Source organism: Narcine bancroftii, chromosome 4 (assembly GCF_036971445.1).
Source record: "Narcine bancroftii isolate sNarBan1 chromosome 4, sNarBan1.hap1, whole genome shotgun sequence".
NCBI classification, from domain to species: Eukaryota; Metazoa; Chordata; class Chondrichthyes; order Torpediniformes; family Narcinidae; genus Narcine; species Narcine bancroftii.
Window position 1 is genome coordinate 6,764,067 of NC_091472.1, and position 14,038 is coordinate 6,778,104.

The 14,038-nt window shown below is 45.8% G+C and overlaps 1 protein-coding gene across 3 annotated transcripts in view; it reads left to right on the forward strand.

The window, feature by feature from the left end:
- The window catches only part of adat2 (adenosine deaminase tRNA specific 2), a 67,576-nt gene extending 58,609 nt beyond the window's left edge, over positions 1 to 8,967 (forward strand). For all 3 annotated transcript variants that reach the window (XM_069930705.1, XM_069930707.1, XM_069930706.1), the window contains 2 exons: positions 7,410 to 7,482; positions 7,997 to 8,967. In XM_069930705.1, coding sequence (XP_069786806.1) covers positions 7,410 to 7,482; positions 7,997 to 8,028 — 105 coding nt within the window. In that variant the 3' untranslated portion in view covers positions 8,029 to 8,967. The remainder of the gene's footprint in view (positions 1 to 7,409; positions 7,483 to 7,996) is intronic.
- Positions 8,968 to 14,038: the final 5,071 nt, after the last annotated feature.

A 14,038-nucleotide genomic window follows, 5' to 3' on the forward strand; every position in this document is an offset into this window, starting at 1 on the left:
TTCTTACAGTCAATGCAATTTTTACATTGTCTTTTCCCACTTTCACTCCTCTATCTGCCCTGTCACTCTGGTTCCCATCCCCCCTGCAAATCCAGTTTAAGCCCACCTGCAAGCCTTTCTGCAAGGATATTAGTTCACCTCCAGTTCAGGTGCAAGCTGTCTCATCGGAACAGGTCCCACCTTCCCTGGAAGAGAGCCCCATGATCCAGAAACCTTTAGACACATATTAAGCTGCATTATCTTCCTATCACGTGGCATGGGTAGCAATCCTGAGATCACTACCCTGGAGGTTCTATCCTTCAACCTAACTCTCTGAACTCTCCTTGCAGTATCTCCTCACCCTTCCTATCCACATCATTTGACCCTACGTGGACCATGTCATTTGGCTACTCACCCTCTCTCCTGAGAACACTGTTAACTCGATCTGATGTATATAATTTATAACTAATATGTCACTTCAAATCAACAAATTCTGTGGCATGTATTCATTACAATAAATTCTGATTCTGATCTGAGCCCATGAATGGTTTTAACCTGGAAGTTCACTAATCGGCAACATTTTCAATGCCCACATTTGATGCTCTCAGAATCCCCGACTGCGTTATTAACCTTTAATTCCACTGCTTACCTCAGTTCCAGGAGATGAAGTTCCACTTTTAGAAGTAACATTCAGATAACTTGTGGCGGTGTAATGTGTTTGTTGTCCTATGTTGCAATACCCAAAGTCAACGGATGGGGTTGTTATTGCATCCTTAGAGCCACTGAAGCAGCCAGTCAACTGTTTTTTTTTTAATTGGTGTTTCTTCCATTGGGAATGAGCTGCTTCCTGACTTGCATTCTAGCCGAGAGCATGGAAAATCCTGCTCTGGCTGATTTGAATCTGACTGCTGAGGTTGACAAAAGGGTCCAGCCATCCAAGGCACACACCAGCACTCCCCAGTTGGCCAAAGGCCCAGCTTCACTCTCTGCTGAGGTGACTGTAAACCAACAGCCATTTAATGAACCCGATGACTGATTTACAATGCTGCAGAAATGTACTCAGCTTTGCCGGTGTCATTTCAAGTCACATCAAGTTTATTTATCATTTACTGCCCAATGAAACCGCGTTCTCCCGTCCTCGGTGCAAAACACGCAGACACACAACCAGACATAACTCACATACAATACATCTGCTGGACAAGTATTCATACAATAAATAAATACTGTTTCATGGATATTAGAGTCTCGGATGGTTAATGTGAATAGTTCCTTTGGTCGTTCATCATTCTCACTGCCTGTGAGAAGGAACTGTTCCTCGGGCTGTCCAGTGCAGCCTCTAATACTCTTTCCTGAAGGGAGCAGCTGAAAGATGCCGACAGGAGAAACTGAGAGATGCTGTGTATGGGGTGGAAGGGGTCCTCTTCAGACAATGATGCTGGTAGATCATGTCTATTGGGGGAGGGAGACCCCAGTGATCCCCTCTTATGGTCTTGTAGATTGACCTCTGATCCATTTCTCTGCAGCAACTATACTACGCTGTGATGCAGCCAGCCAGGACTCCTGTAGAAGATGGTTGCCTGTAGCCTTGCCCACCTCAGTCTTCTCAGGAAATGCAAACATAGTTGCGCCTTCCAGACAAGTGAGGAGATGTTGAGGGTCCACGATAGGTCACTAGTGAAGTGAACTCCAAGGAACTTGGTGCTTTCCACTCTCTCCACTGCAGAGTTGTTGATGTGTAGTGGAGGGGAGGGTGGTCGTTCCTGGTCCTCCTGAAGTCCATGATCATCTCCTTCATCTTGTCCATGTTGAGACTCAGGTTGTTACTCTTGCACTATTTCATGAGGTTTTCCTCCAGGGACTTGGTCTGGGGAGATCAACCCACAAATCCTTTAACTTCCTGACAAGTTCAGATGCCAAAAGTAGAACATAAAAGTATGCAGACGCCGTGATTGAAGTAAAAGCACAATGCTGGAGAAACTCTGCAGCGCAAACAGTCTACTTAAGTCGTTCTCAACCTTTTTCTTTCTACTCTCATACACTTTAAGTCGTCCCTATGCCATAGATGCTCTGTGATTAGTAAAGGATTGCTTGAGGTCGTATGTGGATGGAAAGAAAAAGTTTGAAAACCACTGTTTTAACCGTCCCTCATTGACTCGTTATGTGCACGGTTTCAGAGCTCCAAAGGAAATGGGTCAATGACAATTTTTCTCAGGCAAAATATTTCAGTAACAATTAGGTCTAGAGCAGTGATTCTCAACCTTCCCTTCCCACTCACATATTACCTTAAGCAATCCCTTACTAATCTCAGAGCACCGATGGCATAGGGATTACTTAACATGGTATGTGAGTGGAAAGAAAAAGGTTGAGAACCATTGGTCTACTTTATAGAGAAGAAATAAAGATATATAACCAATGCTTCAGGCCATGATTCGAATGGCAGAGGAGATTTGATGGTCTACCACACGAGTTGTTGACTGTCAATCCCAAAAAGACCTACTCATTCCTTTCCATTAACTTTGCTGATCACCTTCGCTCTGTCCGCATCAATCAATGACAGGAATTTCCCAGTGGCCAACCATTTTAATCCTGCACCCCACTCCCACACTGACATGTCGGTCCATGACCTCATGTACAGTCAAACCAAGGGCACCCATAAATTGGAGGAGCAGCACCTAATATTCTGTCTGGGCACTAACATCAATTTCTACTCAATAACTCCCCATTCTCCCTCTCTTCCCCATCTCTCTTTCTTTCTTCCAGCTCTCCATCCTCTTCTCTCTCCATTCACAGAGCCCTCTCCCCTCCCCCTCCCTCTGTTTTGTCTTGTGCCCTCCCTCCATTGTGCACTTATTACCTCCTGCCCAGGGGACTGTGCTTCTCCCCCTGCCTCTCCCTTCCCCCAGTTTGTTCAGGCACCTGCCCACATTGTTCTCGATCCCTAAACATTGGTTATGTATCTTTATCTTTGCACTGTTTGACTTGCTGAGTTTTTAAGTTCAGATTCTAGATAAATAATTGAGATTTCTTGGCAAGGTTGAGAAATGTCCTGTGAAGTATTGTGTGTGCTGTTTGTACCCCAGTTATCAGCATTTGTTCAATGCAAAACACTCTTGCTTTCAAGTGAATCGGTGGTAGGTTTCAGACTTCTACTGCGCAGACAGTCTGGGCTGTCCAACTGCAGTAGAAAGGGAATGTGTCACTGTCAAAAGTGGCGTCTTTTAGATGAGGCTTCAAAGCAATGTCCCATTACCCCTCTGTTGTGTTCAAGATTAGGTTCGATGGGTTCAAAGAGAATCATGGCTGGATACTTGGTATGAACAAACAGTGGTCTTTATTTCTTTCTTTGACTTGGCTTCGCAGACGAAGATTTATGGAGGGGTAAAGTCCACGTCAGCTGCAGGCTCGTTTGTGGCTGACAAGTCCGATGCGGAACAGGCAGACACGGTTGCAGCGGTTGCAAGGGAAAAATTGGTTGGTTGGGGTTGGGTGTTGGGTTTTTCCTCCTTTGTCTTTTGACAGTGAGGTGGGCTCTGTGGTCTTCTTCAAAGGAGGTTGCTGCCCGCCGAACTGTGAGGTGCCAAGATGCACGGTTTGAGGCGATATCAGCCCACTGGCGGTGGTCAATGTGGCAGGCACCAAGAGCTTTCTTTAGGCAGTCCTTGTACCTCTTCTTTGGTGCACCTCTGTCTCGGTGGCCAGTGGAGAGCTCGTCATATAACACGATCTTGGGAAGGCGATGGTCCTCCATTCTGGAGACGTGACCTACCCAGCACAGTCTTTATTTACACATTGGGCAATTCACAAAAAGGGCACACACTGACAGACTAATGTACGCAGCACACAGCATGGTATATCAAGGAACGAGGATTTAACTTGTTCAGCACCCGCCACCCACAGGCACGTAATACCGAGAAAGGAGGGTTTAACTTGCTCAACACTGTTAGGTCTGCTTTGTTCATGAATGAGTGAGACAAACACCAGACTGAGTCGAAATCAGGGTTCTTTGTTCTTTATTACCGGATTGTAACACTTGCGACTAACCATGTTAGTCGGAGAATGCATTCTGCCGTTATCAGCAAAATGGTGATTTTTTATACCCTTGGATACATGCTTAGAACATCATCATATCATTACTTGTCCAATGACTAAAACTGTTGCTATCCTTTCCCTGCTAGCTTCCTGCCTCTCAATCCATCAATGTCTTTCTTATCTTGTAAGTACAAGGATGCATTCACATCTTGTTACAGCCCTGTACAGGGTAACTCCTTACACATTCCCATCTCATGATGTTTTACCTTACAACACCCACCACCCACAGGCACGCTATTACCAAGAAATTAGGTTTTAACTGGTCAGCACCGACCACCCACAGGCAAGGTATACCAAGAAATGAGGGTTTAAGTTGTTCAGCACCCACCACCCACAGGCATGGTATACTGAGAAACGAGGGTTTATCCTGTTCAGCACCCAGCACCCATAGAGACGGTATAGTGAGAAACTTATAAGGAAGTACATACACTTAAACCTGGTCTCCAGTGTAGCTCCTGCTTGGGATGCAAGACAAGCCCTTTTCAATCAGCCCTCTAGAACCTGGAACTCAGCAATGGTCACAATGACCAAGTGCACACATATAAATCTGGTTTCCAGCATCGACCACAGCTCGGGATCCAGGACTGGCCCATTGCAGTTGGCCCTCTAGAGTTGCCTACAGTCTGGGCTTCTGAGACGGTTTGAAGACAGTAGCAAACAAAGAGAGAGACACAGAGACTGCACGTGCTTGGCTTTTCAATGCAGGTCTTGTCCAGGTGACCTGCCAGGGCCAATCATGCATCAGCCTTGTAGGTGAGCAGATCTAACCCAGATCATGTGACCTCTCCGAATTGGCTGCAGGGGAGAGGTCATGTGACCCTCTGCAATCCAAAGTCTGACCAAGTTCCAGGTGGAAAGGCCATATGACCCTCCTCAGTCCACAGTCCGACCAAGTTCCAGGTGGACAGGCCACATGACCCTCCTCAGTCCACATTCCGACCAGGTTTTAGGTGGACAGGCCACATGACCCTCCTCAGTCCACATTCCTACGAGGCTCCAGGTGGACAGGCCACATGACCCTCCTCAGTCCACATTCCTACCAGGTTCCAGGGGGGCAGGCCACATGACCCTCCTCAGTCCACATTCCTACCAGGTTCCAGGTGGACAGGCCACATGACCCTCCTCAGTCCACATTCCGACCAGGTTTTAGGTGGACAGGCCACATGACCCTCCTCAATCCACATTCCTACGAGGTTCCAGGTGGACAGGCCACATGACCCTCTTCAGTCCACATTCTGACCAGGTTCCAGGTGGACAGGCCACATGACCCTCCTCAGTCCACATTCCTACGAGGTTCCAGGTGGACAGACCACATGACCCTCCTCAGTCCACATTCCTACCAGGTTCCAGGTGGACAGGCCACATGACCCTCCTCAGTCCACATTCCTACCAGGTTCCAGGTGGACAGGCCACATGACCCTCCTCAGTCCACATTCCTACCAGGTTCCAGGTGGACAGGCCACATGACCCTCCTCAGTCCACATTCCGACCAGGTTCCAGGTGGACAGGCCACATGACCCTCTTCAGTCCACATTCTGACCAGGTTCCAGGTAGACAGGCCACATGACCCTCCTCAGTCCACATTCCTACGAGGTTCCAAGTGGACAGGCCACATGACCCTCCTCAGTCCACATTCCTACCAGGTTCCAGGTGGACAGGCCACATGACCCTCCTTAGTCCACATTCCTACCAGGTTCCAGGTGGACAGGCCACATGACCCTCCTCAGTCCACATTCCTACCAGGTTCCAGGTGGACAGGCCACATGACCCTCCTCAGTCCACATTCTGACCAGGTTCCAGGTGGACAGGCCACATGACCCTCCTCAGTCCACATTCTGACCAGGATCCAGGTGGACAGGCTGATCTTCTGAGTTTCTCCAGCTGCTTAATTTATTGTTCAAAACATAGAAATGCTGGAGGAACTCAGCCTGTCTCACAGTGTCCATAGGAGGTAAAGGTATATTACCAAGCTTTCAGTCCTGAGCCCTTCTTCCTTGAAAGTGGGATGAGTCAAAGGAGAAGTTTTGCCAGCCAGAGGAAGGTGGTGGTGGAAGGAGACTTGTTGGGTTTCTTGTCAAGAAAGAACCAAAGTGCTTCGAGGCATTCGGTAAGGAAGATGGAGGTGTATAGTGATTGCGGTCTCACTCTTAAGTTTCAAGAATAGATTGGATAGATACATTGATGGGTGGTTTGGAGGGTTATGGAATGGGTGCAGGTCAGTGGGGCTAGCGGAATGATGTTTTAGTACAGACTAGAAGGGTTGTGTGGCCTATTTTCTGTGCTGTAGTGTTCTATGGTTCTATGGGTGTCCTTGGTAAAGATAAGCAGTCAAATTCAGGGAAATGGAAGTTGTTGAAGTGATGGAGGGCATGTGCAGTATGGTGGATGAAGGTAGGGATGGACTGAACTAGGGAGGAGCCAAGTTAAATGGATACCAGTTGGTGGATCTGCCAGGACAATTGGGTTTGTGGCTCTTGGCTAGGAGGGAGAAACAGGCAGTGAGGTTGAAGGCCATGCAAGCGAGATGACCAGAAGCGATGAATTCAGAGAAAGTGTGTGAGACAGTGGTTTGATGAGTTTTGGTGGGATCTTGTTGGTAGAAAGGCTGAACACTACCAAGTGTAGGAAAGGATACTTTTACAAGCAAGTTGAATTTATAACTTCGGATGTGAGATGAGAGCATCCGTCAGTAATAAGCGGGGCGACGAGACATAAAGTCCTTGAGGATGAAGTGTCTACAGTAAACTCAGAAAGATTGTTCAGCATGTTAAATAACTGATAAGACCGATTGAGTTGATCAATCAGTTTCCTTCTCCCCAGCTCTGCATTCACAGGGCCAAACTCACCCCCCCACCCCAGTCCTTCCCCCCATCAATTCTCACCTTTCTTCTCCTGTCCCATCTATATCCAATGATCGTCTTTTGTCTGCTGGTCTGTACTCTTCTCCACCCCCCCCCCCCTTCTTTTAATTCGGACACCTGCCTACTTTCTCCTCACACCTTGACGAAAGGCTTAAGCCAGAAACCTCGGTAATATATCTTTACCTCTGGAAGCTGCAAGACAGGCTGAGTTCCTCCAGCATTTCTGTGATTTGACTGCAATAACAGACTTTCATGTTTCATTCCATCACTTGATCAAGAGCAAAGGAGTTCTGCAGATGCCCTTAACGGTGCCTCAAATTGTGACGTGATCATTTACATTTGTGGGAACTTGCTGGGCAGAAATATGACTGCAACATTTCCTACATTACAGCAGTCTCTAAACTTCAAGGCTACATAATGCTTTGGGGATGTCCCACGATTGAAAGATGCCAGATAAATATCCTTCCAATTATCTTGCAGTGCATCGGAGGATACAAGGCAGAGGAAGCTGTGGAGCTGTTAAGAACTTTTTACAAAGCAGAAAACCCCAATGGTTTGTATTTCCCATTTGTCCTTCAGAGGTTTAATCTTTATTTTGATCTTTGCAAGGATGTTGCCAGGACTTGAGGAACTGAGTCACAGGGAAAGGTTAAACCGGTTAGGACTTTATTCCCTGGAGTGTCAGATAATGAGGGGAGATTTGATATTCATAATTATGAGGGGCAAAGGTGGAGTAAATGCAAGCAGGCTACTTCCACTGAGGTTGGATGAGAAAAGAACTGGATGACATGAGTTAAGGGGAGAGGAGAAAAGTTCAAAGGGAACATGAGGGGGAGCTTCTCGCAGAGTGGAATGACTGAAGTGGTGAATGCAGGCTTAATTTTGACATTCAAGAACAATTTGGAGAAGTACATGGATGGGTGGGATATGGACTGGGTGCAGGTCAGTAGGGCATGGAAGAGTAATGGTCTGGCAGAGACAAGATGGGCTGAAGGGGGGTTATTTCTGTGCTGGTTCTAATCAAACTACTAGTTTTTTTTAAAAAAAACATTTATTTTCCAATGCAGCGCCAAAATCAAAAGTACGGAAGAAGGAATAACCTTGCTGTGGCGACACCGGGACTTGAAACATTCAGGGCAATGGCCACTTGGTTAAAAGACAAGGAAATGGGCAGGATGTTTAGTGATGTTCAGTGTTCCACTGACTGACAGTGGAATTGAAGACCCAGTTCATGCCAACTGTGAATTCAGAGATAATCACAGGAAAATGACAGCAATTGAAGGCTGCAAGAGAATGCATCAAAAATCTCACCCTCCTGATGTGTCTCCCAATTCCAAAAGCAGGATGCAACATCCTTTGCACTGCACAGGTTTTATCCCCACTCTCTACCTCTCAGTCTCAAGAGGGGTATACAGACATAAACATGTTTTACACTGATATCAATGCACAAAATGTTATTGGGACACGAGTTTATTGTCATGCACATTGTACAATGTGTGTATGCACTGAAATTCCTGCTGCAGCCAAACAAGTATTTGTAAAAATAACTTATAATAGTAAATAATTGAATTAAATTAAGGATCAAGAGATGTAATAAATATTTACACTTCTCCTCGTGCAAAAGCAAAGTCTCTTGCAACAGTGCAGAGATTGTGGTGTCGGAGCAGCCCTTCATTAGTGTAACAAGGGGAGGTTCAAGAGCCCGATCGCTGATGGAAAGAAACTGTTCTTGAACCTGGAGGTGCTGGATTTCAGGCTTCTGTACCTTCTGTTCAAAGGTAGCAACGAGAAGAAGTGCGATCCTAGGCAGTCAAATTCCTGAAACAGGCTGTGATGCATCCAGTCAGGCCACTTTCCGCAGAGCACATGTGGAAGTTTAATAGACATGCCGAATCTCCTGATCTTCAGAAAGTAGAGCCATTGCTATTTTCATGTTTGATACTGAAAATGCAAACTTTATTTAGTGTAATTTATAAAGCTAATTAAAACTAAGTGAATAAAAAGGACTGAGTGCATGGAACACCTGCACATAAACTTATCTATTTCTTTACATTTACCTGTCACAAGAACACGAACCTCTGCAGAAGCTGTGATTGCAGTTAAAAACACAGAAATGCTTGAGCAACTCAGCAAGTCTCACAATGTCCATCAAGAAGTTAAGATATAAAACCAACATCTCGGAGCGGTCCGGTAAGCATAGTGTTACGAGCCCAGAGAACTCATAAACCCAGCAGCAATAGATATTCACCAAGACATGATTACTGAAACAAAAGTTGTTCTTAATCATCTTTAAACATGGAAACAGAATCACACTTTAGCTTATCACTGTTGACTTACGTAACCCCCTTCTAATTCTAAGCGCGCGTGTATGTCGGGTGTGTGTAAGTTCAGAAAAGTTCTTTGGTTCACAGTCCAATCTTCCTTCTCATTCCTCCAAGTTTACTGTTTGCAGGTAATTCTTATACTGTGCACAGAATTTAACATTGATAAAGTTCACCAGGCTTTGGTGCTTGAAAAGTAAATGGTTACCGCTCAGGAAGGTTCTTGTTGGTTTTCAGAGATTTGTTGTTCCAGGAGATCCACAGCTGATTCCTTTTTAATCAGTCACTTCAATGTCTTGCTGATGAAACCTGCCCTCCTCAGGGTTCTCCAGATGATAACCTCTTTCTTTCAGGTCATCACAGAGTGCCTTTTTGTTTCTCTCCTCTTGCATGAACCACAGGGACTTTGACCAGGCTGAACCAAACACTCAAAACCTATCTTCCAAATGGCGTTTTCCACAAGCTTGCCAGCTTGTCCCGTTCCAGTCCCAGCTGTTGTTGCTGACTGTCACACTGTAGAACTGATTTCTGTCTCTCTCACACACTCAGAGAAAGCCTGTTTTACTCTCTCTGCTTGCAAAACCACAAGACCCTCTTAGAACAGCAATTCCTTTCCAGACAGAAGGTGGCTCTAACAAGTTCTTTCATCTGTTGGCTTTTTGTAAACAACAATCTATTAGTGAAGTCTCTTGGGCACTCTCCAAAGGTTTTGCAAAGTCTCTGGGGCCCCAACATGTCTAGCATGAGCAGAGCTCCAGTATTTTAAATAAGATCTGTTTTGAAGTGTTTGTATGTGACCTACACTAACAAACCTTTCCCAATTTCTCTCCAAATAACATATCTATATACTCTGTCACAGTAGCACTTAGTGGAACGCTGCTACAGCACCAGCGATCGGGACCAGGGTTCGAATCCCACGCTGTCTGTAAGGAGTTTATACATTCTCCCTGTGTCTGCGTGGGTTTTCCCCGGCAACTCCAGTTTCTGCCCACCCCAAAAGGGCCTGTTACTGTGCTGCATTAATTTGGGGCCTTTTTTAAAGGCTGCAGTGCAAAAATGGGAGGGGAAGGAGTTCAGACCAACAGACAGGTGTTAATTAGATATGGAAGGGTCACGGGAGAGAGGAGAATTGACTGGGGGAGTGGGGGTTGTGTCTTTGGCTCTGGAAGCAGAGCTGGAGGAAGGGACATAGGGAAAGGTAGGTGATGGAAATGAGAGAAGTCGATGTCAATGCCATTCAGTCAGAGTGTGCCCAGAAGGAATGCGAGGTACCTGAGGGTTCCCTGCCAACAGATCAGCAGATTATCTCTAACATTACATTTAGCCGTGGAAAGAGCACAATTTGCAGATTGTAATGAGAAGGAAGATGGATGAGCATCAGGCAAGGGCAGCACAAGTGCTCTGTTATGGGAGTGATTCAGGATCCTGCAGGGATGAAGCCATCTTTACGCTTTTTGGTGAGCACTTTCACACTCTTCTGCCTTCTCCCCGATGGGAGGAGTGAGGAGAGAGTGTCCGGGGTGTGACGAAGAGATGACGATCCATCCATGTAGTGTCAGAGGTTCCTTTTATTGTCATGTAATAATACATGAAAAATTATATACTTCAATTTTGTCCGCTGTAGGGCAAACAAAGAGTTGCTGGGCGCATTGCCTGACACCCCTATCGATATGAGAAAGAGAAGCAAATGAGAGTGCTTTCAGAGACACCAGGTGTGGGTTCACTTCCGGAACCCTCTCAAATCCAAATTCCAATATCTGATCCCCATGAGCCAGTCTCCAGCAGCCCGTGCAGATGCCCCAACTGCGGCCGCAGCTTGAGTGAGCCCTTCAGCCACTGAGCCCCTTGCCGCCGTGGTCACCGTCTTGAAAGGTTGCCTCCTGTGTTTCTCCTAAATGCAGGTGTCCTCCCCGATCCTGGTTTTCTGTGCCGGTCCACAGCTCCACTGGAGTCTGACACCTCCCGTAGTAAGCCATTTTTGGCACAGACCTCCATAATCTCTGGATTTTTTTAAAAAACGACTCCATCTGACTCTTTCATAGACTATTTAAAGCCTGTATGAAACTGTCAGCTTGTACTCCCTGCTCTGCCCTTTCTCCTGAAGTCAGTCATCATCTCCTACATCTTAGCAGCGTTGAGAGAGGTTGTTGGCACCAGGCCACTAGACTTTCAATCTCCCCTATTCAAACAGTGTTATTTGATGCCCTATCCACTACTACGGTGGTGTTGGCAAATTTGAAGGTGGAGTTGGAATGGAATGGAGCTGTACGGTCTCAGATATCGAGTAGTATTATTTTGGCTAAAGAAACAGCATACAAACCTGAACACTGAGGGTTGATGATGCAATTTATCTTCCAAAAGGCTAAATCAAACAAGTCAGGACATTTGATGGGTTTGGCTTGTTGACCTGAGCATTCCCTCTCATCTTGGCCTCCTTTGCTGCCAGGTGCCAAGATCTTAAGTTTGGAATTCTGATGTCTCGACCTCCTCATTCAGGTGGTTCTTTAAACCTCATCCCAAGCAACATTTTGGTCCTCCATTTTTAGCCATTCTCAACCTTTTTTGGGGGGGAATGACACTTAAGACTCTGCTCACAGTTTATGGCCCCCCTTCCCTGTGAAGGAGTCAAGATTTGATTTCTTCTGTACTTCTAACCACGACATTTAAAAAAAACATTTATGTTGCACAAGGTGAAAAAGAAAACAAGGCTTTTACTTCAATGTGCTGTGACACTCCCCCCCCCCCCCTCACCTCCACTCTAGGTGGGGTTGTAGGATGAGACATTCTGGTTGATGTGGGCAGTTTGGGCCAAAGAGCTTACATTAACACTGTATGACTACGTTAAGGGATAATATACTGAAGAATCTGAAGATTGATAAATTAAGAGAAAATTAAATTATTTTTAAGTTTAAACAATAACAGGCCATTTCGACCCGTGAATCCATGGCACCCAATTTACACCCAATTAACCTTCAACAACCCTTCCCCCCCCCCCTCCCCCATTATATTTCCAAACAGAGGATGGAAACTGGAGCCTCCGGAGGAAACCCACACAGATACGGGGAATTTGTGCAAACTCCTTACCAACAGTGCCAGTTCAAACCCTGGTCCCGTTTGCTGGCACTGGACTACGCCAGCCGTGCCCAGGGTTACTTCTCACTTAGGTAAGGATATTGCCAAATACCCTGTGGGGAACCAAGGTCATAGTTCTTACCCAGAGAGTGGTGTGACATTGTGTTTGAAGTGAACACCATCTTAGAATAAGCTAAAACTTAAGCGTTGGGAGGAAGATTATGGGTTGAATGGTCTGATTCTCAGTCATGGATTGTGTGATTCAGACAAAGGAGGGAGTGATTTATTTCCAGAGGAATTTGTAATACAGAAGGGATTGGGCGTGATATCACACAGAAGTGAATTATTAGATGGTGCGTGGATGAATAATGCTCCATCTGGCGTTCATGGCTAGAGGGAAGGACAAGGAGTAGCCGCACTCTGGATTGCAAGCCCAGATCCAGGTTAAGAGAAGGGAGGGGAAGTCAAGATTGCAGCACAGATCTGCCTCAGTAATACCAAGTCAACTGGCCAACTATCCAAACCATCCCATTCCCCTACTCTACACTCTCAACCTGCACCATTTCCAATATTTATCCCAAAAAATTTCCTTGTAAGTTACTTTTGAATTCACAAACCCTTCTCATCTGTTCCAAATCATGGCCACAGGCCCAGTTAAAAAGATTATCCTCTGCAATTTTTCAGATCTCTGGTTAAATCGCCTTCACTCTTACTTTGGACCTTAGGGATGAAATTTTGGTTCCTCAATTATTTTATGATTCAAGGTGGAAATGAGAAGAGAGACGTGTTTTCTTTTGTTAAAAAAAAAACAGTCCTCAATTTAACACTAATTGGCTGGCTTTGGAATGAGTTTGTGAATTTGGGGTAATACATAATGAAGAGTGGCTTAGGCAATTATTGTAATATTGAATGAAAAACCCAAATTTTTGTAAGAGCTTATGCAGTGTATGAAGTTGGCTTATTGTTGCAATAGAGTTGAGATCAGGTCAGCTCATAATGGAATGGCAGAGTGGAATCGATTGGCCGAATGGCCTATCTCTGCTCCAATACCTTATGGTCTCTACCAGGAGGGCGAATAGAGGGGATGGAGAGGAGGAAGTAGCAAGATCACAGTTAGAGAAAACAACCTGCAGGAGGAACTTGGATGGTCATGCAGCATCAGTGGGAACCGGATCCCCACCTGGCCTGTATCCCAGGTGTTTGCAGAGGTTTGGTATAACACCAGAAACCCTGGCAAATTTCCACAGATGTGTGTTGGGGAAAGTGTGCCGACCGGCTGCATCACAGTATGGGGGACACTAATATCCCTGAGCGTAAAGCCCTCCAAGGTTTGAGGACACAGCTCAGGACGTCACAGGCAAAACCCTCCCCACCATTGAGAACATCTACAGGGAACGCTGCCGTCGGAGAGCAGCAGCGATCATCAAGGATCCACACCGCCCAGCACACACCCTGTTCTCTCTGCTGCCATTTAGAAAGAGGTATAGGTGCCAGAAGCCTTGCACCACCAGGTTCAGGAACAGCAACTACCCCTCCACCATCAGATTTCTCAATCAGGGAACAATTTCAGGACTCTTGTGCACTTTATTGATTTTTAAAATTCTCGCTCTATTGCAGAGTCAGTTTGCTTACATTCGTTATCTGTTTACCATTCTTCATTTGTTTGCATGTACACACTGTGTACAGTTTATTTTTACACTACCGGTAAATGATAAT